The sequence below is a fragment of the Dendrobates tinctorius genome, unplaced genomic scaffold (assembly GCF_039654945.1).
Source record: "Dendrobates tinctorius isolate UK_male_01 unplaced genomic scaffold, ASM3965494v1 ptg000395l, whole genome shotgun sequence".
NCBI lineage: Eukaryota > Metazoa > Chordata > Amphibia > Anura > Dendrobatidae > Dendrobates > Dendrobates tinctorius.
In genome coordinates, this window is record NW_027362061.1 from 963,478 (window position 1) to 991,234 (window position 27,757).

At 50.3% G+C, this 27,757-nt stretch overlaps 1 protein-coding gene across 1 annotated transcript in view; it reads left to right on the forward strand.

Annotated features, from left to right (window-relative positions):
- LOC141076212 (oocyte zinc finger protein XlCOF8.4-like) overlaps nucleotides 1-27,757 on the forward strand; it is a 35,315-nt gene that overhangs the window by 1,108 nt on the left and 6,450 nt on the right. The window contains exons 2-6 of the mRNA XM_073563568.1: nucleotides 12,572-12,721; nucleotides 12,851-13,030; nucleotides 13,113-13,236; nucleotides 13,320-13,417; nucleotides 19,003-19,093. Of these exons, the coding sequence (XP_073419669.1) occupies nucleotides 12,572-12,721; nucleotides 12,851-13,030; nucleotides 13,113-13,236; nucleotides 13,320-13,417; nucleotides 19,003-19,093 (643 nt within the window). The remainder of the gene's footprint in view (nucleotides 1-12,571; nucleotides 12,722-12,850; nucleotides 13,031-13,112; nucleotides 13,237-13,319; nucleotides 13,418-19,002; nucleotides 19,094-27,757) is intronic.

Consider the following 27,757-nt stretch of genomic DNA (forward strand, 5'->3'; position numbering starts at 1 on the left):
TGCACCAATATGGGATCATTAAAAACATCAGCTCAGTGCGCAAACAATAAGCCCTCACCCAACCCAAGATCATGAAAAATGGAGACGCTACGGGTCTTGGAAAATGGCACACTTTTTTTTTCCAACAAATTATGTATTTTTTTGACCACTTAAATACAAAAGAACTGAGACCTGTTTGGTGTCTATGACCTTGTAATGACCTGGAGAATCATAATGGCAGGGCAGTCTTAGCATTTGGTGAATATGGTAGAAAGAAAATCCAAAAAAAGTTGTGGAGTTACACTTTTTTGCAATTTCACCGCACTTGGAAATTTTTTCCCATTTTTGAGTACACGATATGGTGAAACCAATGATGTCGTTCCAAAGCACAACTTGTCCCGCAACAAACAAGCCCTAAGGCTGGTTTCACATTTGCGTTTTTTAGCGCTGGAAAAAAACGCATACGTGCGCATGCGATTTTTCCCCTATATTTAACATGGGTGCGCATACCTGCGCGCTGGCATGCGCACGTATGCGATTTTCATGCGCTGCGTTTTTTTGGGGTGTGCGTTGGTATTTTCCAGACGCAGCATGTTGCATTTTTTGGCCCTGGAAAAAAGCGCATGCGCACGTATGCGCACGTTTTGCGCTAAAAATGGCCATTATAGCCTATGGATGCGCATACGTGCGCACTGGCATGCGCATGTATGCTTTTTTTTAGCGCTGCGTTTTTTTGGTGGTGTCCACTTGTTGTCCTAGTTATAATCTTCTAAAGTCAAAAAAAAAAGTCTATATAAAGGAGGTGCCTGCCAAAACTCTGCCACTACTACACTGACAGATTGAAGAGCAGACAGTCAACCAAGAACCCATTATATCAGCGAAGAATGTGAGTATATTACATTATATGCCTGTCCTTTTAAATTATGTATGTACTAATGATTTTTATTATTTTTACATGCAGTATGTGTTCAGAATCCGAGTATTCCCCATCGCGGCAGGAATTGGCGCAAGCAGACCGTGAGGTGATTATTTTCGTGCATCTGGTAAGTATATCTGCTGCTTCTCCAAATCTCTTACGTTTTTTTCAACTTTTTTAAGACATCGTCATCATCATCTGCGGACGGGACTAGTGAGGGCGAAGAGCAGGAGCAGCGAAGCCAAGTCCCGGTGGTGATACGGAATGTAAGTATCAAATGATTTGTAATGTTCTTTATTTTTTATCTTCTATTTTTACTCTTTTTTATGTTTCTTTTTTTGTAACTTTTTATTCAATTTAAATTTGATTATTCTAATGAATGTGTTTTGTCTAGGTTCCACAACGGGATGAAGACGTCTACCTGGATAATGAGCAGCTCATCAGCCTGGTCCAGGAGCGTTCGCCGTTGTGGGACAGCCGTGACCGGCTGCACAAGGACATTGTGGTGACCCGGCGGCTATGGAATGAGGTGGCCGCAGCGTTGATTGATGGCTGGGACAGCGCCACAGCATCCTCCAAAAAGGCGTTTAGTGAGTATTTCCCTGCTCTGTATTGTGCCGCAGTGACTGTTGTCCTTGACGGCACTGTTGGGTTTCGTGCTAGGCATATTCTAGCAGGAAACCCAACAGTGTCATCGGGGTCTACAGTGACTGCTTTGAGTATTGTATTGCTACATTGTGCCGCAGTGACTGTTGTCCTTGACGGCACTGTTGGGTTTCGTGCTAGGCGTATTCTAGCAGGAAACCCAACAGTGTCATCGGGGTCTACAGTGACTGCTTTGAGTATTGTATTGCTACATTGTGCCGCAGTGACTGTTGTCCTTGACGGCACTGTTGGGTTTCGTGCTAGGTGTATTCTAGCAGGAAACCCAACAGTGTCATCGGGGTCTACAGTGACTGCTTTGAGTATTGTATTGCTACATTGTGCCGCAGTGACTGTTGTCCTTTACGGCACTGTTGGGTTTCGTGCTAGGCATATTCTAGCAGGAAACCCAACAGTGTCATCGGGGTCTACAGTGACTGCTTTGAGTATTGTATTGCTACATTGTGCCGCAGTGACTGTTGTCCTTGACGGCACTGTTGGGTTTCGTGCTAGGCATATTCTAGCAGGAAACCCAACAGTGTCATCGGGGTCTACAGTGACTGCTTTGAGTATTGTATTGCTACATTGTGCCGCAGTGACTGTTGTCCTTGACGGCACTGTTTTTTTTTTATCAACAGTGGACAAAGTCCGAACACGTTGGCGTTCGATCAAGGACCGCTTCAACAGTGATGTTCGTGCTGAGGGCCAGGTTCGCAGTGGATCTGCGTCAAGGACCAGAACTAGATACCGTCACTATCACGCGTTGCAGTTCCTAAGACCGGTCCTTGCCACGAGATCGTAAGTATTATAAATTTTGGGTTTTTATTTTTATTAATCTGTGTTTTTCTAATCCACAGCTGATGCTTCTTGTACAGGCATGGTAGTAATGATTTTCCTTTCTTCCACAACACCTGGAGCAGCACCCTGCAACCTAGCCCTGGAGCGGTCCTTCCTCGGACGTCCTCTGACCCGTCCCAGCCATCCGACAGCCAGGAAGCACCTTGCAGGTCAACCACACACACAGCTGGTGACCAGGAAGCTGGGCCATCAGGTGTTCCCCTGTCCCAGGTCTCTGCCACTGGTTATGCGGGCACTACCCGCCAGCGGCAGAGGGCCTTGGACAGGAATGTCTTGCCCGAGTTTATGCATTTGAGCGAGACATTTAATTCCAGCCTCAAGTCACTGTCCGACAGAGTTGAAAGCGGTTTTGCACTCATGGAACGTGGTTTTAACCACTTTGAACACCGCTTCAATTCTGTAGAACAGCGCCTTGACCGTCTGGAGGCCGACCTCAACAGACCAGCACACCATTTTTTTAGTAAGATTGAAAAGGGCATGGCGGAACACCTTAGTCCTGATCAACAGCTGAATGTGCTGCAGGCCTGCAACAATGCTTTCTTGCAGGCTATGCAGCATAATCGGTACGGTCAGCAGTCAGTGGTGTCCTTTCCACCTGTGCCACCATTGACTCGCTTCACCTCACTACCGACTTGTGCTGCATACCACTGCACGGACACCTCTATTCAAAGCCAGGACACCCACCGTTACACCACCACAAGTCTGAGTGCAGCTGGTCACTTCACCGACACCACCATGGCAAGCGCTGCTCCTGTCTGGAGCACCACCGCCACTCCCATGCATGCGTGGAGCTCAGCCACCACTAGGCAAACATGGAACAGCCCTGCCGCTACAACAACATGTAGTAGCCCTGCCACCACCACTCTGCAAACCTGGACCATCACTGCCGCCACCAGTCCTCCTGCAAGGACGAGCACTGACAACGAAGAGCAGCAGCAGCAGCCACCTCAGCAGCAGCAGCCACCTCAGCAGCAGCCACCTCAGCAGCAGCAGCAGCCACCTCAGCAGCAGCAGCAGCCACCTCAGCAGCAGCAGCAACCACCTCAGCAGCAGCAACCACCTCAGCAGCAGCAGCCACCTCAGCAGCAGCCGCCACCTCAGCAGCAGCCGCCACCTCAGCAGCAGCAGCCGCCACCTCAGCAGCAGCAGCCATACCAGCAGACGGGGGACCTACATTCCATATTTGCCCCTAGTTCAAGGCGAAATCTATCAAGGCGGGCATTGGGCCAAAGTCGGTCCAGGCACACAAGCCTACGGCGACATGCCATTACAACTAATGTACCTGAACAGATTTCCTCTCCTCCAAGTGTTCCTAGTTTAATTCCCTTAGCTGGACTACCTTCCCCCACAAGTTTTGTTGCCCCTTCCCCTCAAACACCGTCTTCAACTGCAAGTGTTGCATATTCCCTGCACACCCCCAAATTGAAACCATCTGCCCCCAAACGCCGGAAAAAATAATTTTTTGGTTTATTTTTGTGATAAAAAATAAATTTACATTTGTGGTTCACCATTAATAAGTTTCATTAATGTTGTTTGCGCCGCTAACACACACTGATGGGTAAATACATGTTAAAAACCAACCCAAGGCCTAGTATAGTCATATGTGAAATAACACGGACTAGTATAGTCATACCAAGGCCTAGTGTAATAACTCGAGTTTTACCAACTTGGATCTGGTTTCATGAAAAACAAACTGTTGAAACTTGTCTTAAAAATAAGTTTCTTTCTAGTTTCACCAGTTTGTTTTTTGTGAAACAAGATGCTAGTTGTTAAAAATCGAGTTATTACAGTAGGCCTTGGTATGACTATACTAGGCCGTGGTATTTCACATATTACTATACTACTAGCCCCAAGGCCTACTATACTCATATTTGAAATACCACGGCCTAGTATAGTCATTCCAAGGCCTAGTGTAATAACTCTAGTTTTACCAACTAGAATCTGGTTTCATGAAAAACAAACTGTTGAAACTTGTCAAGTTTCACCCGTTTGTTTTTCGTGAAACAAGATCCTAGTTGGCAAAAATCGAGTAGGCCTTGTTATGACTATACTAGGCCGTGGTATTTCACATATGACTATACTAGTAGGCCCAAGGCCTACTATACTCATATTTGAAATACCACGGCCTAGTATAGTCATTCCAAGGCCTAGTGTAATAACTCTAGTTTTACCAACTAGAATCTGGTTTCATGAAAAACAAACTGTTGAAACTTGTCAAGTTTCACCCGTTTGTTTTTCGTGAAACAAGATCCTAGTTGGCAAAAATCGAGTAGGCCTTGTTATGACTATACTAGGCCGTGGTATTTCACATATGACTATACTAGTAGGCCCAAGGCCTACTATACTCATATTTGAAATACCACGGCCTAGTATAGTCATTCCAAGGCCTAGTGTAATAACTTGTAATGGAGCAGATTACATTCATCCACTCAATGCTGACTTGTATTCCCCATGGACTTTCATTGGGGTTGGGTTTTGAGGGTTGTGTTTTGAGAAAATCACATACTTTGTTTTAAACTAGTTGCACAATTTTCTCTTGAAAAAAAATGGTTTCCTGATTCATGGCCTGCAGCTTTGCTCGTTCCAATATATTTCACGCAGACTAGCAATGCTGCATTTTAACTCATATGTGTATTTACCTGCCCAGGTGTGTGAACATAAAAAAATTCAGTTATACATGGGAAGTTTTTTATTTAATTGGAGTTTAAAAAATATAGTGCACTCAGTAATGGTATCAAATAAGGATTTTTATTACCATAAACAAACAAAAACATTACACCATTTCATCTTGCCAGTGCACCCGTCCTACATCAGAAATAAAGTAGGCCGCAAATTGGTCCCTCATTTGGCCAACTTCAACGGATGACCTGAGAGTGTGCTGAGTGAATTCAGGCAATGGGTTAGGAGCATCATCGTCCAGTTCAAAGGTCGGGTGCTCTTTAGCCATCACAAAGTTATGTAGAACCACACAGGCCTTCACCACCTCATCGACTGTTTCAAGTTTAAGATTAATGGCCGTGCCCAGAATTCGCCATCTGGAAACAAGAATCCCAAAAGCACACTCGACAGTTCTTCTGGCCCTGGTCAGCCTGTAATTAAATATTTTTTTGGTGTGGTCCAAGTCCCGGCTGGAGTAGGGTTTCAGTAAGTTTCCGCACATTTGAAAAGCCTCATCGCCAACCATTACAAAGGGCAGTGGCGGAGCTTCGGTGTGAGGAAGAGGCCGTGGCATAGGGAAATTAAATTGGTTGCCATACAACCTCCGGCCCATGTCTGAGTTTTTAAAAGCCTGTGAGTCATTACCACGGCCAAATGCTCCAATGTCCACTGCTACAAACATACATCCGGCATCCGCAATCGCAATGAGTACTATTGAAAAGTACTTTTTGTAATTATAGTACTCAGATCCCGTTCTTTGGGGTTTGATGATCCGTATGTGTTTCCAATCAACAGCTCCCAAACAGTTGGGAAAATTGCATACTGTCCAGAATTTGTCAGCAATTTCCATCCACTTTTCAGCGGTGGGCAGGGGCATAAATTCTGGGCAAAGAACATTCCAGAGAGCCCGGCAGGTGTCAGCAACAATTCCAGACAAGGTAGAGATTCCAATACGGTACTGGAAGTGTAGTGAAGATAGGGTTTCTCCAGTCGCCAGGAATCTGTGAACAGACAAAGAAGTAAAATTAATATTTATGAATATTATTTTAAAAAACTATAAAATAAAATATTAGTACATTCACGAAAACTAATTACCCAAGGTTTTGAATACTAAATTTAAAAAAAAAACATCAGACCGCACCCCTTGGTTTTTAAAACATACCGTAATGTCACCAGTAGCCGTTCCTCAGGAGGAATCGCACGACGGAGCTGTGTGTCCTGTCTCCGGATGGATTGTTGGACACGAGCAAGCAAATCCATGAAACTTTCGTGGGACATCCTGATATAATCTGTAAATTTCTCCGGGTTTGCCTGTAGCTCGCTGTAGAGGGTGTGGTATGCCCCACGGCTCTCCCGGAGTTCAACAATCGGATGTATCCACATACGCCGCCGTCTTCGCTGCCTCTCTCTCTTCCTTTGTTCATGGCAAGCAACTGCATACGCCTGAGCCATCGCGATGTCCAAATCCAAGTTGAAGTGAAAACTCTTCCAGCGCAGATCCATGGTCACGAGAAGAATCAAGCAAATGTGAAGAATACTGTAGACAGGGTCTATATATTAACATACCACACCCACAATGAAGTCCCATTGGTCTTGTGTGTTGTTGAATGGTTGTTTTTTCATTTTTGTGGGGTTTTTCCAAAATCTGTAAAAAAACGCTAACGCACAAAAAACGCATACAAACGCGCAAAAACGCTGCGTTTTTTTCCTGCATGCGCATAAAAATGCTTGAAAAAAACGCAGCGTTTGTATGCATTTGTATGCGTTTTTTTAATGCGTTTTTTTGCGGGAAAAACGCGCTGCAAAAAAAAGCAAGTGTGAAACTAGCCTAACATGGCCATACTGACGGAAACATAAAAAAGTTATGGCTGTGGGAAGAAGGGGGGGCGAAAAACAGAAATGCAAAAATGAAAAAGGGTAAGGTCTCGAAGGGGTTAAAAATCCTATTTTTCCTTCCCCGTTCTCCTCCTTAACCCTTTCTCCCCTTTATTCTGCCTCTATCTTTCATGACTTTACATTTCTCTTTATTGCTGTTGTTTTGTTCTCGTCTGTATTACTGGGTATTTATAATCTGTCTCCCCTTTTTCTTTACCTCATTTATGTAAATAAATCCTTAATAAAAACTACTTTACCATAAAAGGCGCCCGCTGTGCGCCCGAGGACGCGGCTGATCTGTGCGGATTTGGGGCTTTTCTCTCTAATAAAATCGCGGGTAAAAAACTGCAGAAACTTTATTAAGTGCAGAATCAAAGCTTTTCTGTCCTCTAAAAAGCGCATTAAAACCGCGGCTTCACATCTGCACCAAGAACGCATCAAATAAGGGGGAGAAGATCGTTATTGTAGATGGTGCGGATCCTGCAGAAAACAAAAAACACCGTATTTCTGCAGTGTGTGAACACGGCCTTACAGGCACAAATAAGCTGGATGTCGTATAGTGACGCTACATAAAGAGGAGAACGTTCTGGAGGCTCCGACTGTGAATGACGGCACAAAAAATAATCCCCAGGTCCCACGCACGCTGGACCAGAGACCTATGAATCCATCTGCTCATCTCTAGTCCCAACTGTCCCGGATACAGCGGACAGTCCCGGATTTGGGTCTACACCCTGCAGTCTCAGGCGTCTGCTGAATTTCCCTCACTACCAGCGCCCCTCTGACAACCCCTCCTGCCGGGGGAGAAAGCAGTGCTAAATGGCCATGGATTAGGGTGAGGCCAAAGTTTGCTGCTATGCGCGTCGCATGCTCTGTGCCTCTTTCTGTGCTTCAAAAGTTGTGAGGTGTGCACAGTTACTTGGTGTAACACTGGTGGATGTGGACCCACTGCACCATCGGCCACGCTTACCTACACACACAGCTTCGCTCCGTACACCACGTACACACACGGCTCTGCTCTGTACACCTCGTACACACGGCTCCGGTCCGCACACCTCGTACACACAGTGCTCCGCTCCGTACACCTCGTACACACACAGCTCCGCTCCGTACACCTCGTACACACAGGGCTCCGTTCCGTACACCTCGTACATACAGGGCTCCGCTCCGTACAGCTCATACACACACGGCTCCGCTGCGTACACCCCGTACACACACGGCTCCTCTCCGTACACCTCGTACACACACGGCTCTGCTCCTTACACCTCGTACACACACGGCTCCGCTCCGTACACCTCGTACACACAGGGCTCCGCTCCGTACACCATGTATACACACGGCTCTGCTCCGTACACCTCGTACACACACGGCTCTGCTCCTTACACCTCGTACACACACGGCTCCGCTCCGTACACCTTGTACACACACGGCTCCGCTCCGTACACCTCGTACACACACGGCTCCGCTCCGTACACCTCGTACACACAGGGCTCCGCTCCGTACACCCTGTATACACACGGCTCTGCTCCGTACACCTCGTACACACACGGCTCTGCTCCTTACACCTCGTACACACGCGGCTCTGCTCCGTACACCTCGTACACACACGGCTCTGCTCCTTACACCTCGTACACACACGGCTCTGCTCCTTACACCTCGTACACACACGGCTCCGCTCCGTACACCTCGTACACACAGGGCTCCGCTCCGTACACCATGTATACACACGGCTCTGCTCCGTACACCTCGTACACACACGGCTCTGCTCCTTACACCTCGTACACACACGGCTCCGCTCCGTACACCTTGTACACACACGGCTCCGCTCCGTACACCTCGTACACACACGGCTCCGCTCCGTACACCTCGTACACACAGGGCTCCACTCCGTACACCCTGTATACACACGGCTCTGCTCCGTACACCTCGTACACACACGGCTCTGCTCCTTACACCTCGTACACACGCGGCTCCGCTCCGTACACCTCGTACACACACGGCTCCGCTCCGTACACCTCGTACACACAGGGCTCCGCTCCGTACACCCTGTATACACACGGCTCCGCTCCGAACACCTCGTACACACGGCTCCGCTCCGTACACATCGTACACTCGCGGCTCCGCTCCTTACACCTCGTACACACACGGCTCTGCTCCTTACACCTCGTACACACACGGCTCCGCTCCGTACACCTCGTACACTCGCGGCTCCGCTCCGAACACCTCGTACACACACGGCTCTGCTCCTTACACCTCGTACACTCGCGGCTCCGCTCCGAACACCTCGTACACACACGGCTCCGCTCCGTACACCTCGTACACTCGCGGCTCCGCTCCTTACACCTCGTACACACACGGCTCCGCTCCGAACACCTCGTACACACACGGCTCCGCTCCGTACACCTCGTACACTCGCGGCTCCGCTCCGAACACCTCGTACACACACGGCTCCGCTCCTTACACCTCGTACACACGCGGCTCCGCTCCTTACACCTCGTACACACACGGCTCCGCTCCTTACACCTCGTACACACGCGGCTCCGCTCCGTACACCTCGTACACTCGCGGCTCCGCTCCGTACACCCCGTACACACGCGGCTCCGCTCCGTACACCTCGTACACACGCGGCTCCGCTCCGTACACCTCGTACACACGCGGCTCCGCTCCGTACACCTCGTACACACGCGGCTCCGCTCCGTACACCTCGTACACACGCGGCTCCGCTCCGTACACCTCGTACACACGCGGCTCCGCTCCGTACACCTCGTACACACGCGGCTCCGCTCCGTACACCTCGTACACACGCGGCTCAGCTCCGTACACCCCGTACACACGCGGCTCAGCTCCGTACACCCCGTACACACGCGGCTCCGCTCCGTACACCTCGTACACACGCGGCTCCGCTCCGTACACCTCGTACACACGCGGCTCCGCTCCGTACACCTCGTACACACGCGGCTCAGCTCCGTACACCCCGTACACACGCGGCTCAGCTCCGTACACCCCGTACACACGCGGCTCAGCTCCGTACACCTCGTACACACGCGGCTCCGCTCCGTACACCTCGTACACACGCGGCTCCGCTCCGTACACCTCGTACACACGCGGCTCCGCTCCGTACACCTCGTACACACGCGGCTCCGCTCACCTCGTACACACGCGGCTCCGCTCCGTACACCTCGTACACACGCGGCTCCGCTCCGTACACCTCGTACACACGCGGCTCCGCTCCGTACACCTCGTACACACGCGGCTCCGCTCCGTACACCTCGTACACACGCGGCTCCGCTCACCTCGTACACACGCGGCTCCGCTCACCTCGTACACACGCGGCTCCGCTCACCTCGTACACACGCGGCTCCGCTCACCTCGTACACACGCGGCTCCGCTCACCTCGTACACACGCGGCTCCGCTCACCTCGTACACACGCGGCTCCGCTCCGTACACCTCGTACACACGCGGCTCCGCTCCGTACACCTCGTACACACGCGGCTCCGCTCCGTACACCTCGTACACACGCGGCTCCGCTCCGTACACCTCGTACACACGCGGCTCCGCTCCGTACACCTCGTACACACGCGGCTCCGCTCCGTACACCTCGTACACACGCGGCTCCGCTCCGTACACCTCGTACACACGCGGCTCCGCTCCGTACACCTCGTACACACGCGGCTCCGCTCCGTACACCTCGTACACACGCGGCTCCGCTCCGTACACCTCGTACACACGCGGCTCCGCTCCGTACACCTCGTACACACGCGGCTCCGCTCCGTACACCTCGTACACACGCGGCTCCGCTCCGTACACCTCGTACACACACGGCTCTGCTCCGTACACCTCGTACACACGCGGCTCCGCTCCGTACACCTCGTACACACGGCTCTGCTACATCCACCCTGTAAACCCCTCCTGACCCCACACAGAAACTTCCCCTCATCCAGAACCATGACAACCCGCACAGCAGAGTCCTGCACACACTGAGGCCCCTGATCATGTGACCCCTGACTCCTCCCCTCCTGTGACCTCGTCACAGGTCCTGTGTGCACAGAGCAGTCATATATGTGGCGGACGCTCCTGGACCTTCTGCTTTCTGGGCCGGTTCCTCCTGTGAGTCCTATTAACCCTTTCGCTCCCTGTCTTCTCCTTTCTGACAGGACAATCTCTGATTTCGGACAGTGTGACAGGAATTTCAGCAATGTGGAAGGAAGAAATGACAATTTTACTGTTTTCCTCACAGAAATGTGACTTTCCCCCCAATGTATCATTGTCCTAAAGGTGACAGGAGCGCTGAGGCCGCACAGTGCGCCGTGTCTCCTGAGGGCTGATACCCCACAGGCTCGGGAGGGAAGGGGCGCCATTGTGGCGGGGATAGACGGCGGACGCCGTGTGACGTGTGAAGAGCGCTGACAACAGAACAGCAGAGACCCCACAAGTGGCCCCATGTTACCCCCTCCACCTCTGGGGGGCTCATCTAGGGGGCAGGGAGGATTATTAACCCTCAGGGGGTCACAGAATTGTGTAACATTGAGCGGAGGAATGAAATGTTCCCACTAAAATGTCGCTCCGTCCCCAAGTCTGTAATTATCACACGGGAGAAGAGGAGAAAACAGAAACCACTTGTTCCACAATTTCCCCTGAGTGCCGATACCCCATAAGGGGCCGGACACAGGAGGGAAGGAGCGCCGTCTGACCGGGCAGAGTCTGCTCTTATGGTGTTAGGGGGTCACATTATCAGAGCCCCCAATAAGAGGCGCCATGTTACACCCCCCACCTCTCAATTACTCATCTTTCTCCCAGAATTTTATACCATTGGGCGATGAGGAAAAAATAATTACATTTTACCACAAAAAATAGTTTTATCTTCAGAGCAGCCATAGAAGCTGTCAGTGCTGAGAGAGACTGGATTGTTACAGGAGCCTGAAGAAGGAGCCGCTGTGCTCTGCAAGCTGCAAACATACTATTATCTGGTTATAAAGGCGTCACTCCGAGAATACTTATATCATCATTGGGCAGAAAAGTCTTCACATCCATCTTGTAATATGGGAAAGTCTAAGGCCAGAAATAAACCCCATAAATCACTGTACATGGAGACTTTGGGATCAGATCATTTCTGTCCGTTGTGTTTGTAGAAACAAAAAATCTTTTCTAAAAGCCTCAAACTTCTGTGTGTGACTCAGAGCTGAGATCTAACGTGAGAGAAGATTCCAGTGCGGGGAAGACGGGAAACCTTCATATAGACGGCCGGTGGGGATGGAGGCAGTGACCGACTCTGGCCAAATCTGTCTCTAGAGCCGCAGTAGAAGATGAAGATGTCGTCCTCATCATGAAGGAGTTATTTCTCATGTCGCGTGTAATGAATCTCTCCTGCAGTATTGCTAATGCCGATTCCAGTGTCGGTAATGAGACGAGAATTAGCGTTATGGAAGATGAGTCTATGAGGAACGTGTTCAGCTGCCGACTCCGAGGAGGAAACTGCTTGTTGTCTGTGGCCTAAATATATAGGTTTTATTAGTAGATGTCAGGGAAGAAAACTAAACCCTGTAAGATAATAAATCTCCTCCTATGTTTCCCTTATTATCTCCAGTAATTGTATTATTACACAGGATTCTTATGGTGTTACATCGGATCATCTTCCTCTCATTCAGGTCTCTACAATATCGGATCCTCTCAGTGAAGATCTTCTACAGAAGAGAATTTTCCTGATTTACCCATCAAGGATGGATATGGACAGAGACAAGATGGCGGAGAGGATGTTGCACCTCACCCTAGAGATCCTCTTCCGTCTCACTGGAGAGGTGAGAGATTCTGATGACGTCACATTACATCATTGTTATCTATGGGAATAACAGATGGACAGAACTGGAGAGGTGAGGACTCTGGAAATGTCTGTAGTGAGATTTATTAATGTGTCCCTCCCTTACCAGGATTACACAGTGGTGAAGAAGACCTCTAGTGATCGCTGTCAGGACCCTGTGTCTGAAGGATGTGGAAGACCCCTGAGCCCAATCACGGGGCCTCCACCTCACCCCCTGATCCCTGAGGACATCAATGACCAGAAGATCCTAGACCTCATCTACAAGATGATTGAGCTGCTGACTGGAGAGGTGACACTGCTGGGAATGCTGGGACATTATACAGTAACACTATGAAGGGATCGGGGGATGACGGTATCATTGTATGTGTCAGGTTCCTATAAGGTGTCAGGATGTCGCTGTCTATTTCTCCATGGAGGAGTGGGAGTATTTAGAAGGACACAGAGATCTGTACAAGAACGTCATAATGGAGGTTCCCCAGCCCCTCACATCACCAGGTAATAGACAGGACTAAATACACACGGCCTATAATTATCTGTATGTAGAGAATGAATTCAGTCCCTGTATGTGTTTCCTCCAGATCTATCCAGTAAGAGGACAACACCAGAGAGATGTCCCCGTCCTCTTCTTCCACAGGACTGTAAACAAGAAGATCCCAGAGCTCCTCAGGATCATCAGGTAGATGGAGAGAAGGTGTCAGGAGATCTCCCCTATTGTCATGTCGGACACTGTTCACACCAGGGTGTCCGGCAGACAGCGGTAATACCCTGTTGGGTATTCTGTTCCAGTCGGGATAGGGTTAATCAGGTTGTCATGCTGGCTGAGGGCTGGGCCACGCCCTTGGTCTTTAAATAGTTCGTCCTGACTATGGGCGTCGCCGACTATAGCTTTTGCCTAGTGCTAGCAATACCGGTCAGCAGTGGTGGTGTTGGAGCGTCTGATATCTGGTGCAGTATATCCCTCAGTGGTTCTTTCTCCAATCTGTTATATATATATTTGGTTGCCCTTGCACATTATTGTATTCCCTTGTGTATTAACTGTGTGGTGTTTCTTTTACCCCTGTCCATACGTATTTGTGGGGTCTGGTGTCTGGTCCCCTCACTGGGTGGAGGGAGGTGGGTTCAGCTTAGGGCTGGACAGGAGACAGGGACAGGGTGAAGGCTCAGGCAGGCACACCTTCAGTGTAAACCCTGGGTAGAGGGACAGACAGGGTTCCCCTAGTCTGAGGGACATCGCAGGGGTCCCGGGGTTTTTGCCTAAAGTAACCTAGGCATACCTTGACATTATAGTCGGCCCAAATAATAAAGTGAGAGAAAAAAAAAAAAAAAAAGGTATAGATAGGGAATATAGGGGTTACTTACTATGGATCCTATACTTTCCCTAACCAAGCAGCTGGAGGCTCTATCCATACAGGTCACTGAACTCAGGGGGGCGGTCCAGCAACAAGGCCTGTCAGCTCCTGCAGTACCTGCTGAGGCTGCAGCCAGGGCAGCTGAGCCCAAGTTTCCCCTTCCTGAACGATTTGCTGGTGATCGTGGTAAGTTCACGGTGTTTCGTGAATCATGCAAATTGTATTTCCGTATGCGTCCACATTCCTCAGGTAATGAGGCTCAACGCGTGGGCTTGGTGATTTCTTTGCTGAGTGGTGACCCACAGGCCTGGGCCTTTTCACTCCCTTCAGACTCACCGGCATTTGAATCTGTAGATTTTTTTTTCTCTGCTCTGGGTTTGATCTATGACGATCCGGATAGATTAAACTTAGCAGAGTCTAAGATACGCTCACTGCTACAGGGTGATCGACCAGCTGAGGATTACTGCACGGAATTCCGGCGCTGGGCGGTGGACACGCAGTGGAATGACCCTGCGCTTAGAAGTCAATTTTTGCATGGGGTTTCTGGAAGGGTTAAACAGACTCTCCTAATGTACGAGACTCCCGCCTCTCTGGAGGCTGCGATGGCACTTGTAGTACGCATAGACCGACGTCTCCGTCAGGGGGCGCTGGTTTCGTTGCCTCCGGGAGGTGGGGGAGTGGTCGGTGAGGTTGCCGCGGGTGAATCCGTGGAACCCATGCAGATCGCTGGTATAGCACAGTCACCGAGTAACAAGCCTAAACGTCCTTGGCACAGAAGGCAGGGGCTCTGTTTTTTTTGTGGCAAAGGAGGACATTTTATTAACGCTTGCCTTCTGGTACCTAAGAAGGGCGCGCCGGCGGAAAACTGATAGGCTCAGAGGGTTTGGAGGAGTCTTGTCTGAGCCTTTGTGTATCCTCCGTCATGGTTTCCCAGTGTATGCTCCCTGCTAGGGTGGTACTTGGGGGGGCAAATGCTCTCTATTACAGTATTTATTGATAGTGGCTCAGCTGCCAATCTCATTGATGAGAGGTTCGCGCATACAGCGGGATTTCCGGTGGAGAAATTGCCGAACCCCATCCGGGTGGTTACCATCAATGCTTCCCCGTTGTCTCAAGGGGAGATCACAGAGTGTGTGTTGGATATACAACTCCACATCGGAGTATTACACTCAGAGCAGGTACCTTGTAAGGTGCTTAATAACTTACCGGCTCAGATGGTTCTGGGCTTTCCATGGTTGTCAATGCATAATCCTGTTATTGATTGGAAGACCCAGGACATAATTCAGTGGAGCAGGGAGTGTCAGGAGAGGTGCCTGGCTACATGTATTTCCGCTTTGACCCCCAATATTCCGGAGCCGTTGCTGGATTATGCGGATGTATTTTCTGAGAAGGGTTGTTCGGAACTACCACCGCATCGCCCCTATGACTGTGCTATTAGGTTGAAACCAGGGGCCAAGTTACCTAAAGCTAGAATGTTTAATATCTCAGGTCCCGAGAGGCTAGCTCTCAAGGAATATATTGCGGATAGCCTGAGCAAGGGTCATATTAGACCTTCCTCTTCTCCTCTGGCTGCTGGCTTCTTTGTTAAAAAGAAGGATGGCGGTTTACGCCCGTGTCTGGATTTCAGAGAACTCAACCAGATTACGGTCCGTGATCCTTACCCTATGCCACTTATACCCGATTTATTCAACCAAGTGGTTGGTGCCAGGTGGTTCTCCAAACTGGACCTCAGGGGGGCGTACAATCTTATAAGAGTCCGTCAGGGGGATGAGTGGAAGACAGCATTCAATACTTTGAGAGTTTGGTAATGCCGTTTGGGTTGACTATGGCACCGGCGGTCTTTCAACACTTCATTAATGATGTCTTCTCTCAGTTGTTGGGGAGGTTCGTTATAATTTATCTTGACGACATCCTCATTTCATCTCGCGACCATGATACACATATAGAGCATGTTAGACAGGTTCTGCAGTTGCTCAGAGAGAACAGGCTCTATGTCAAGCTTGAAAAATGTGTGTTTTTCGTACAGGAGCTACCGTTCTTGGGTTATATAATCTCTGCCTCAGGTTTTAAGATGGACACCGCAAAGGTGGAGGCGGTACTACATTGGGATCGGCCTGATAATCTTAAGGCGCTTCAGCGATTTCTTGGCTTCTCCAATTACTATAGGAAATTTATTAAGAACTTCTCTATGATTGCCAAACCACTAACTGACATGACTAAGAAGGGTACCGACTTTTCTGACTGGTCTGAGCCTGTGGTACAGGCGTTTGAATTCCTCAAGAATAGTTTTGCCTCAGCGCCCATTCTGGTGCAGCCCGATGTCTCCTTACCATTTGTCGTGGAGGTGGATGCGTCGGAGGTTGGAGTGGGGGCTGTACTGTCTCAGGGCCCTTCTTGGGCCAAGTTGCATCCGTGTGCCTTCTTCTCCAAGAAGCTGTCGCCTGCGGAGCGTAATTATGATATTGGCAACAGGGAACTATTGGCCATCAAATTGGCATTTGAGGAGTGGCGACACTTCTTGGAGGGGGCTGTTCATCAGATTACTGTGATAACCGACCATAAGAATTTGCTTTATTTAGAATCTGCTAAGCGCCTGTCCTCCAGACAGGCTCGCTGGGCATTATTCTTCACCCGGTTCAACTTCATTGTTACCTATCGACCTGGGTCGAAGAATGTTAAGGCAGACGCTTTATCGAGGTGTTTTCCTGGTGGAGAGTTATGTGAAGAGCCGGTGCCTATTCTCCAAAAGGGTGTGGTGGTATCTGCCATCACGACAGAGATTGAGGCAGAGATTGCGGAGGCTCAGGAGGTGGTACCGCCGGGGTTGCCTGCTAATACATCTTTTGTGCCGCTACATCTACGCTCTAGAGTGTTGGGCGAACATCACGACACTGTACTGGCAGGTCATCCAGGGGTTAAGAGCACTCTGGAACTGGTATCGCGTCGTTTTTGGTGGCCTAAAATCCGGCAGGATGTGGCCTCATATGTGGCTGCCTGTACCACGTGCGCACGGGCCAAGACTCCTCGTTCCCGTCCCGCTGGTAACTTGCAGCCTCTCGGGGTGCCCAGTAAGCCATGGACTGAGATTTCCATGGATTTTATTACTGACTTGCCCGCCTCGGCAGGGAACTCGGTCATTTTGGTAATTGTTGATAGGTTCTCCAAAATGTCACATTTCGTTGCTTTACCGTCTTTGCCCAATGCTAAGACTCTTGCTCAGATATTAATTCGCGAGGTGGTCAGACTTCATGGTGTCCCGTCTGACATTGTGTCTGATTGAGGTACGCAGTTCGTGGCAAAGTTTTGGAGAGCTTTTTGTTCTCGCCTTGGAATCAAATTATCTCATTCATCGGCTTTCCACCCTCAGTCGAATGGACAGACTGAGTGGATGAACCAAAACCTGGAGCAATACTTGCGCTGCTTTATTTCCGACAATCAGGAAGAGTGGTCAGCGTTTCTTCCTCTGGCAGAATTCGCAATAAACAACCATTGCCAGGAATCGTCTGGGGAATCTCCTTTTTTTTGTGTGTATGGTCAACATCCTCAATTTTGCACCTTGCGTCAGGGGTGCTCAGTTGGCGTCCCTGAGGAGGACCAGTTGGGAGCTCAATTGTCGTCTGTTTGGAGGAGAGTCAAGCAGCGCTTGTTGAAGGTGGGTTCCAGGTACAAACGGGTGGCTGACTGCAGACGTGTGCCAGGTCCGGACCTGTGTGTGGGTGATTGGGTGTGGTTATCTACTAGGAACATTAAGCTCAAGATACCGTCACTTAAGTTGGGTCCCAGGTTCATTGGCCCATTTAGAATCTCCGCAGTGATCAACCCCGTGGCATTTCGTTTGGAGTTGCCGGCTGTGTATAAGATTCATAATGTATTTCACAAAGCATTGCTAAAGAAGGTCGTGGGTTTGGTGGATGGTTCCCCCGGGCCACCACCTCCTGTCTTGGTGGATGGCGCGTTGGAATTTGAGGTGTCCAAAGTGGTGGACTATAGGGTTGTGCGTCGCACTCTACAGTACCTGGTCCACTGGCGTGGCTATGGTCCTGAGGAGAGGACATGGGTGCCGGCCTCTGACATTCATGCTGATCGACTGGTTACTATGTTCCATCGTCGCCATCCGGACAAGCCAGGTCCTCGACATGGTGAGGTTCTGGAGGTCCCTCGTAGAAGGCGGGGTACTGTCATGTCGGACACTCTTCACACCAGGGTGTCCGGCAGACAGCGGTAATACCCTGTTGGGTATTCTGTTCCAGTCGGGATAGGGTTAACCAGGTTGTCATGCTGGCTGAGGGCTGGGCCACGCCCTTGGTCTTTAAATAGTTCGTCCTGACTATGGGCGTCGCCGACTATAGCTTTTGCCTAGTGCTAGCAATACCGGTCAGCAGTGGTGGTGTTGGAGCGTCTGATATCTGGTGCAGTATATCCCTCAGTGGTTCTTTCTCCAATCTGTTATATATATATATGGTTGCCCTTGCACATTATTGTATTCCCTTGTGTATTAACTGTGTGGTGTTTCTTTTACCCCTGTCCATACGTATTTGTGGGGTCTGGTGTCTGGTCCCCTCACTGGGTGGAGGGAGGTGGGTTCAGCTTAGGGCTGGACAGGAGACAGGGACAGGGTGGAGGCTCAGACAGGCACCCCTTCAGTGTAAACCCTGGGTAGAGGGACAGACAGGGTTCCCCTAGTCTGAGGGACATCGCAGGGGTCCCGGGGTTTTTGCCTAAAGTAACCTAGGCATACCTTGACACCTATGATGTGTAGACGACTGTGAAGGTCTTGTGCTCAGTCTTGTTTTATCCCCCAGTATTATATGTTTTATACTTGTGTAATAAGAACGGTGGGGATGGCAGGATTAGAGCTGATCATAGATGGGACTTCTCCATCTGTCTGTGACTCTTACAATATTTGTTTCAGGGTGAAGATCTGACTCATATTAATACTACAGAGACATATGTGAGGGGTGATGAGTGGTGTAAAGAGGAGATTCCTACATATGACTACCCAGGTGAGTAGTAACCACTGAATGCAGAGAAGTCGCAGATTCCTCTCAGTCACCTGCTGTGGCTACTATATCGGTGGTGTAGGCCGGCCGTATTACCATGATCACCATTTTGCCTCTAGACCACAACATTTTCCTCCACCCAAAACTGTTCAAATGACTTTGGGTATTGAAAGCCCTTTTCTATAGAACTTACAACCTGGTAGATCCACCTACTCCCTGGAAGTCAAATGACAGCGTACGTAGAATGTGCTGACAAGATACAAAATCACTTGAAGAAAAATATCATGATGGCCCATAAGAGAAAGCGGAGGGTAATGATGCTGTTGGCTTCCTAGATCCCTGAGATCTTATCGGATGAATCTTCTCTCCCTTCTGTGCTGCTGAATGTCTCATGGTCCCTTCAAGACCAGGTCCAGTCTTTCTAGTCAAACTTTGCTTTTATCAGCGACAACATTAAATTTGCAGTGAGGCCAAGTGTGAATTTCTGTATAATAACTAATTTCCCTTTATCCTCACGTTTCAATTAAACTACCGTAATTTTCGGACTATAAGATGCTTGAAGAAAATGGGAGGTGTGTCTTATTATCCGGATGTACCGGCTCTGGCTGTGGTGGCGAGGCGGGGGAACGGTATCGGCGGAGCAGCGGATCACAGGAAGCTAGAGCAGGTGGCTGTGGCTAACTCCTGTTCCCGCTGCTAAAGAGAAATGAATATTCACTGCATTCCACGCCAATGGGCTTTAAGGGCAATGAATATTAATTGCTCTTTAATAATAGTATCTTGATCTGATTACCCCCCAACCCCGGTCTTGGTATGCAAGGCCCCATCCTTATAATTGGCCCACACCCCCATCCCCATCCTGGTATGCATGGCCCCATCAGAAAACATTAAAAAAACAAATCATTACACTTACCTACCCCGCGCTCCCTCGCAGCATCCTGCTCCGGTGCCAGCAACTGCTATATGCTTGTAATCAGCGCATGGCAGGGACGTCACGCGCTGCTCATAAGCAGAGCACAGATGCCAGGACTGTGCACTCAAAGGGAAGTGAGTATTCATTGTTCTTCAGTGTCAGCCGCCAGCTTCCTGCTGCTACTGGCGGTCACGTGTGCCGCTACTTAAGAGAAATATTCATGAATACTCACTGTTCTCAGCGCTGCTTACAAGCATAAAGCATTTGCTGGCACTGGAGCAGGACGCTGCGAGGGAGCGCGGGGTAGGTAAGTGTAATGGTTTGTTTTTTTAATGTTTTCTGATGGGGCCATGCATACCAGGATAGGAATGGGGGTGGGGGCCACTTATAAGTATGGGGCCCTGCATACCAGGACGAGATGGGGCTGTAGGTTACCAGCAGGTGCGTTGGATGCAGTGACGAGCAGGAGGCAGAGCAAGTGTTAACGGGTGTCTTTATATAACCAAAGAAAAAGATAACAAGGCTTTCTCCACGCAGGGAGTTAATATATACAAGATGCACAGAAGTATTGCGTGGACAAATACGTAGGGTTCAACTTATCAGACTCATCTGGAAGGAGGTGGTTGGAAGATCCCACGATGGCGCCGCAGACAGCGCGTCACATTGAGGAAGCGGTCCTGGATGTACCGGAGGCACTGTCTTTTAGCGGTGAAGAAGAGTCTGGGACTTTTTGGTGGGCTGCTGTAGGTCCGGGTACTGGTGGCTGTTGTTTCAACGGATGAGGCGGAGAGTTCCGGTATCAAGGCAGCAGCCGCGGCTGTAAAGTCAAAGTCTCCGACGGGAGCCGTGCACTGTCAGCTGTCAAGCGTTGCACAGTACGTTCAGCGCTTCCTGCCTGTGGTCGCGTAGGGTCAACGTCCCGCAGCAGTAAGCGGTCACTGGTGCTGTTGATGGATGTTGGGGGTGCGCACTCAAGCGCAGTCTGCCGTCAGTAGTGTTACCCACAGGTAGGGAGCAAACCTTCCCTGCACCTCCTGTCTTCCGGCTAGAGACCCCAGGTTCCCGCGCACCCCCCTTTTTATATCAGACCCGCCCTTTGCAGCAAAGGTCACAGGTCTGTCCCGCTCAGGTTCTCTGTCCCCCTTCAACACTAGTGGCAATCCCAATGGTACCGGCCCAGAGACACTGTTGCCTTTATTGTTCCGGTCCTTCCTCCTACATCCCCCCACTCTTTTTGCTCGCCATTCTACGGGTGAAGATTTGCGGAGAGCGTTAGAAAACTTTTACCTTCTCTGGATTCGCTTCTGCCATACGAATTGGTCTTGCTCATAACGTTCGGGGGGGTTTGCCAGCTGTTGACCATTCGGAGCGTCGTAAGCTGGGAAGAGTAGTGGAGCTCTCTGGAGAGGTGGAATCTGGCTGTATGATGGGGGATCCAGAGATGTACTCTTCTGGAGGGCCGTCGCTTGGTGTGAGGACGTTCTCTTCCTCTTTTTCTTCTAGAACTGCTGGAGTCGGCTCCAGGGCCTCGGGAATCTCCTCTGGTCAAATTGGGTCTCTAGACTTCGTAAACAGGGTCTCTGGATTTCGTAAACAGTTCCCTCAGAACTGACTCGTCACTTCCGATAAGGTTCCTTCTCCCAACGGTGTTCCAGTTTGTTTTGAGGACGTTTCTCTCTCACCAGTACTCGATCTCCTACTTGAAGCTCAGCTGCCTGGCAAGGGGCCTGACTGAGTGTTCTAGCTCTTGTTTGCACCAGCCGATGCAGTGTCTGTAAACAATGCCGGTGATCTAGGACCAAGAAGAGACCCCCTCTCCTGGGCTGGATATTTTTCTTCAGGATCCAGTTCCAGCTCGCTGATCTCTTTTCCTTCACGACTGAACAGCAGGGTGTAGCCAGTAACTCGATGTACACAATTATTGTACACCCAAACCAGTTCGGAGACATATTCAGGCCAACAGGCTTTTCGGTCTTCCTCTAGGGTTCGAAGCATTTGAATCAGAGTCCGATTGAATCTCTCACAAGCTGCGGGTGGTACGGAGTGGTCTGAGACATGTCGATGCCATACAGGTGATGCAACTGCTCCATTACCTTCCCCAAGAAGCAGACACCTCGATCCGAATGAATCCGTTTGTGACAGCCGTAGATCTGAATAAAATTCTTACAGATGGAGTAAGCGCCGGACTCTGCGGTTTGGTCACGAGTGGGAGTCACCACGGCAAACTGTGTGAAGTGGTCACCCTGGTGAACTGGGCCAATGGTGTGATAATCTATCATCAGGAGTTCCAGGGGGCGGATGTCGCTATGGTTTGGACGGGAGCCCTTTGCTCAGGCGGCTTCGCCAGTTCACACTGCCGGCATTTCCTGCAGGCCTTCTCAACCTCTGTCTGCAGTCGAGGGTGGTAGATGAATCATTGTAACCACCGGAAAGTTTTCTCCGGGCCAAAATGTGTTCCTCCTTCATGTGCTTCACGGGCAATTTCAGGAAGTAGGGTTTCAGGTGTTACTGCTTGCCATGTGGCAGCCAGCTCCGTCTGGAGCTGTATCTTCCGATATAATAGTATCAGGATCCTGTCAGCGCCGGCGGACTGCTGCGGCTGAACAGGATAACTCACCCAGACTACGGGGGGACCCGGGGTCCAATACTGCAGGGAAAATTCTGACACCAGGACCTGCGACACTGAAAGTAGTTTAGCAGCACCAGGACCTACGATCATGTGACCACAGGGGGCGTGGCTTAGCGTCCTGCTGCTGGAGATGGCAATAGAGTTCTATAACAGGAATCCTGGAGTACAGGCTAGGGAAACTCAGATCAGACAAACGGAGGGTCATTCACAGAGGGGGCGGCGTGGTACCAGGGGGACAAGCAGAGAATAGTCAAAACGTAAGCAATGAATCATGCACAGAGATGGCAACGCAGTACAAGGGGGGAGTCAGAAAATAGTCAGGTCCAAAGCAAAAGAGTCATACACGGGAATATCAGAGCAGTACAAAAGGAACAGGCAGAACTCGTAACAGGGACAGAACCGGATCAAAACCAAGCAAGCACAAAGTATCACAGTCACAAAGCACACTAGGGTCACACACTCAGCCAAGGGTCTGAGTATAAGCGACAAGGAGTGAGCCCACAATGAGGCTATAAAAAGCCTCCCAGAGTCTGAGTGAGGCTGTCCAGATTAACCTCTGAACTACCTGATCACACAAACAGCAGATCATGACAAATAGCCCATTCTTCATCTGTGGGCACTCCCACTGGCGAAGGATCCAGAGGGTTCCGGGGGACAGAGCGCCCCTCTGGGCCGTACTGGGAAATCTTCCTTGAGTTACACACCGTCGCAGTAGGGTGAGCTCCGTATTTTTCTGCTGTAACTGAACCCATTCATCCCTAGATTGACCCAAAATGCCTTCCGTTGTCTTTGCTCACAGCTGTTCCTGCGTCGCCACTACAGTCTTGGCGGGCTCCATGAAACATGGAATCTCTTCATTTTCCAACTCCTCATCTCTGCTCAGTCCGAGGGCAGCATGGCGGATCCTGGAAAGAAAGTCGGCATGGCTGTTCTCCACTCCTCTCTTGTAGGCGATTTTATACCTAAATTGGCCATTCTGGCCACCCATCACTGTTCTCATGCCCATAATTTGGCATTTTCTAGATGTGCCAACGGGTTGAAGTCCATGCGTACTATGACTTAGACAAATATTCCGCAAACCTCTCCATCATAGCCCACACCAACGCGAGCAGCTCCAACTTAAAGGAGCTGTAGTTGTCAGGATTATGTTCAGAATCGTGAAGGGACCGACTAGCGTATGCGATCACCCTCTCTCTTCCGCCCTGCGCCTGAGACACAGCTCCCTGTCCGTGCAAACTCCCGTCAGTGTGGAGAATAAACGGTTGAGTAAAATCCGCGTAAGCCAAGACAGGGGCCTTGGTTAATGCCTTCTTGAGATCTTGAAAGTCTTCTCTTGCGGTTCTTGCCAGTGGATCTTCCAACTCTTTGCACTGGACAGCGCCCCTTTCAATAAATCCAGCAGTGGCTGGGCTCAGTGGGCAAAGTTCTTCACAAATCGACGGTAGTATTCTGTCAAGCCAAAGAATGCATGAACATCCTTCACCATTTCTGGAGTAGGCCAGTCCTGTATGACTGCGATCTTTTCCCGTGATGGCCTCACGCCTTCTGCTGAGACTACATGCCCCAAGTACTCAATCTGGGTATGAAATAGATGGCATTTCTGCGGCTTTACTTTTAATCCGTGTTTCTGGAGACGACTGAGTATCTGCTCTCTGCGTCATAGATGCTCTTCAAATGAAGCCGCATACACAATGATGTCGTCCAGGTAGATCAAGGTGGCTTCAAAGTTCAGGTCGCCCAGGCATCTCTTCATCAGCCGTTGGAAAGTCCCGGGGGCATTGGCCAAGCCGAAGGGCATCCGATTGAACTGAAATAACCCCATGGGTAGTATGAAAGCTGTCTTCGCCCGATCCTGATCTGGCATGGGCACCTGCCAGTATCCGCTGGCCAGGTCGAGCGTGGAGAATTACTTTGCTCTTCCTAGAGCAGACAGGGACTCTTTAATGCAGGGAAGCGGATACGAATCCCTTATGGTACAGGCATTAAGCTTCCGATAATCCACACAGAAATGCAGAGTGCTGTCCTTTTTCCTCACCAGAAAGATTGGAGCTGCCCATGAGCTTTGACTCTCTCGGTTGACAACCTTTTGCAACATCTGTCCCAACATCGTCTTCACCTCCTGATACAGTTGTGGGGGAATTTGCTGGTAACGTTCCCCAATGGGTGCGGAGTCTCCAGTTGGAATTTCGTGAGTAATGGCCATGGTACAACCGAAATCATCCTCATGACGGGCAAACACCTCTCTATATCATCCCAAGAAGTTTTTTACTTGCTGCACCTGAGACGGAGTGAGCTCTGAGAGCTCGGCCCGCATCTGCTCCAGGATTACTTGCCCCTCTAGGGTAGGTTCCGGCTCTGTAGCCATGGTTGAAATCACTGTCACTGTCCAGGAGTCCCCCCAACAAGCTTCCAGTTGCAGTATCTGGGAGAGCAGAATGTCTTTAGGCAAACCCATTTCCTTGGCCACTTCACTTCGGGGCCACAAGGTGATATCTCGATCTTCTAGGTTTACACACCGAATGGGAACAGCCCCGCCTTTTACTGTAGCCAAAGAGCAGGCTAACAAGAATCCCGAGGGTAACTGCTCCGAGAAAGAAGGCTCGATCTGTATCTCCACCCCTTCCAAGGGAATGCGACCCCGGACAGGCAGAGAGATTAATGTTTGTCTGGGTAGTAACACGAGCTTCACTGACGAGGGTGCAATCACTTTCCCCAGCACTTCTCCCTCTCGGCACGACTTCTGGGCTTGGGCTACCCGCACCAGCTGTTGGATGATTTTCCTCTGAGGGGGGTGTGGGAGCTCCATTGCTTCAGGATTTTTTGGGAGGGCTCATTGAAAAGGAGACTTCCGAACTCTTTTAGCACATTCATCCCTAACGTGACTGTATGTTCATGGCTCTCCTCCCCTTGAGTCAGCACCACACCCCTCCATCCTAGGTCTTTGCCACAGAGAGAAACCTGCATCCAAGCTACCCCTGCAACCGGGATTGGCAACTGATTGGCAACCATCAATTTTATCACGGTTCCCCATTCAGGTCTCATAGCTTCAGGGAAGTGTTGCCGGAAATAGGCCTCAGGCATGGTGGTCACTTGGGACCCTGTATCCACCAAACATTGCACAGCACGCCCCTCGAATTCTGCCCAGATCAACGGGCACGTAGACACTAAATTTGTGGGACTTCCACTACTCCCCCGTATCTGTTCTGGCTCCAAGCGGAGTCCCCCCGGCTCAGAGCCCTCTAGTTTAACGGGCGGCGAGGTTGGTTTCTTCCTCGCCTTGGACATTTGTCCTGTTTCCCCATATTCATAACAGGTGAGGGGTCGCTGTTGTTGGTACATTCTGGAATCATGGCAGGGCTCTGCCCCAGAGCGAGTCACAGCAGCTTCAGCCTTTTTCTTAACTTCCGCCAACTCTCCTTTTATGTCCTGCAGTTCTTTTCTCATCTCTTCAACCCATTGGGGCTTGGCCACCGCACTCACAGATGTTTTAGTGCACTGAGCCTTCCCCACTGGGACTGCCACCCCTGCTTCTGCTCCCGTGTGCACGCCTCACTCCCTATTTTGGAAAACGTCTGGCGAAGATTCACCCGTACGCGCTCCCACAAGGCCTGCTTCGTCAGGGTATCCCGCAGTCCAGTCACTAAGAGGTCTCGCAAAGTTACGTCTATGGAGCCCACTCCCACACTGTTCTTTCTAACAGTGGCAGTATTAAGTTCTTGCAGAGCATTCATATGTTGGGTCACTGTTTCACCTTCCCTCTGCATACGGCTGAATAGGTGAGTCCTCAGTTCCTCTACATCAGTCGGGTCCCCATGAGTCTCCTCTAGGAGCTGCAGAACTTTGCCGAAGGTATCGTGTTACCTAGGGGTCCTTAACATTACCGAGTTTCGGGCTTCCCCATCTAAGGTCATAATGGCCACCTCAGCCTCTAAAGCAGGGGTCATCGGGTGCATTCTCATCATGGCCCGTATCCGCTTGGTCCAGCTCCGCAGCATGGTGTTACTACCGGTGTACTTTGGCAGATTATTCAGTATGGCCACCAATGATATGCTAGACCTTGGGCTGTCCCCAACTCCTTGGTCTGCCACCACCATGCTGATAGACTGCATCCTGCCAACTACACCAATTGTAGGTTACTAGCAGGTGCGTTGGATGCAGTGACTAGCAGGGGGCAGAGCAAGTGTTAACGGGTGTCTTTTTATAACCAGAGAAAAAGATAACGCTTTCTCCATGCAGGGAGTTAATATATACAAGATGCACAGAAGTATTGCGCAGACAAATATGTGGAAGTTCAATATTATGCAGTGACAGCTTGACTTCAGCTGTCAACAATGATAACAACAAAAAAAGAATTGCTAACGGCGGGAAAGGAAAAAACGTAGGGTTCAACTTATCAGACTCTGTCATCCGAAGGGAGGTGGTTGGAAGATTCCACGATGGCCCCGCAGATGGCGCGTTACTTTGAGGAAGCGATCCTGGATGTACCGGAGGCACTGTCTCTTAGCGGTGAAGAAGAGTCCGGGACCTTTTGGTGGGCTGCTCTATGTCCGGGTATCGGTGGCTGTTGTTTCAGCGGATGAGGCGGAAGGTTCTGGTATTAAGGCCGTAGCCGTGGATGTAAAGTCAAAGTCTCCGACGGGAGCCATGCACTCTACACTGTTTGCTGTCAAGCGTTGCAGAGTACGGTCAGCCCTTCCTGCCTGCGGTTGCGTAGGGTCGGTGTCCGGCAGCGGTAAGCAGTCACTGGTGCTGTTGCTGGATGGTGGGGGGGTGCACACTCAAGCGCAGTCTGTCGTCAGTAGTGTTACCCGCAGGGAGGGAGCAAATCTTCCTCTGCTGCACCTCCTGTCTTCCCGCCAGAAGCCCCAGGTTCCGGCGCACCCCACTTTTTATATCAGACTCGACCTTTGAAACAGAGGTCACAGGTCTGTCCCGGTCAGGTTCTCCGTCCCCCTGCCACACCAGTGGCATACCCAATGGTTACGGCCCAGAGACACTTGCCTTCATTGTTCCGTTCCTTCCTCCTACAGGGCCATGCATACCAGGACAACATGGGACCATGCATACTAGGATAAGGATGGGGCCATGCTTACCAGGATAGGGATGATGGTACCATGCATACTAG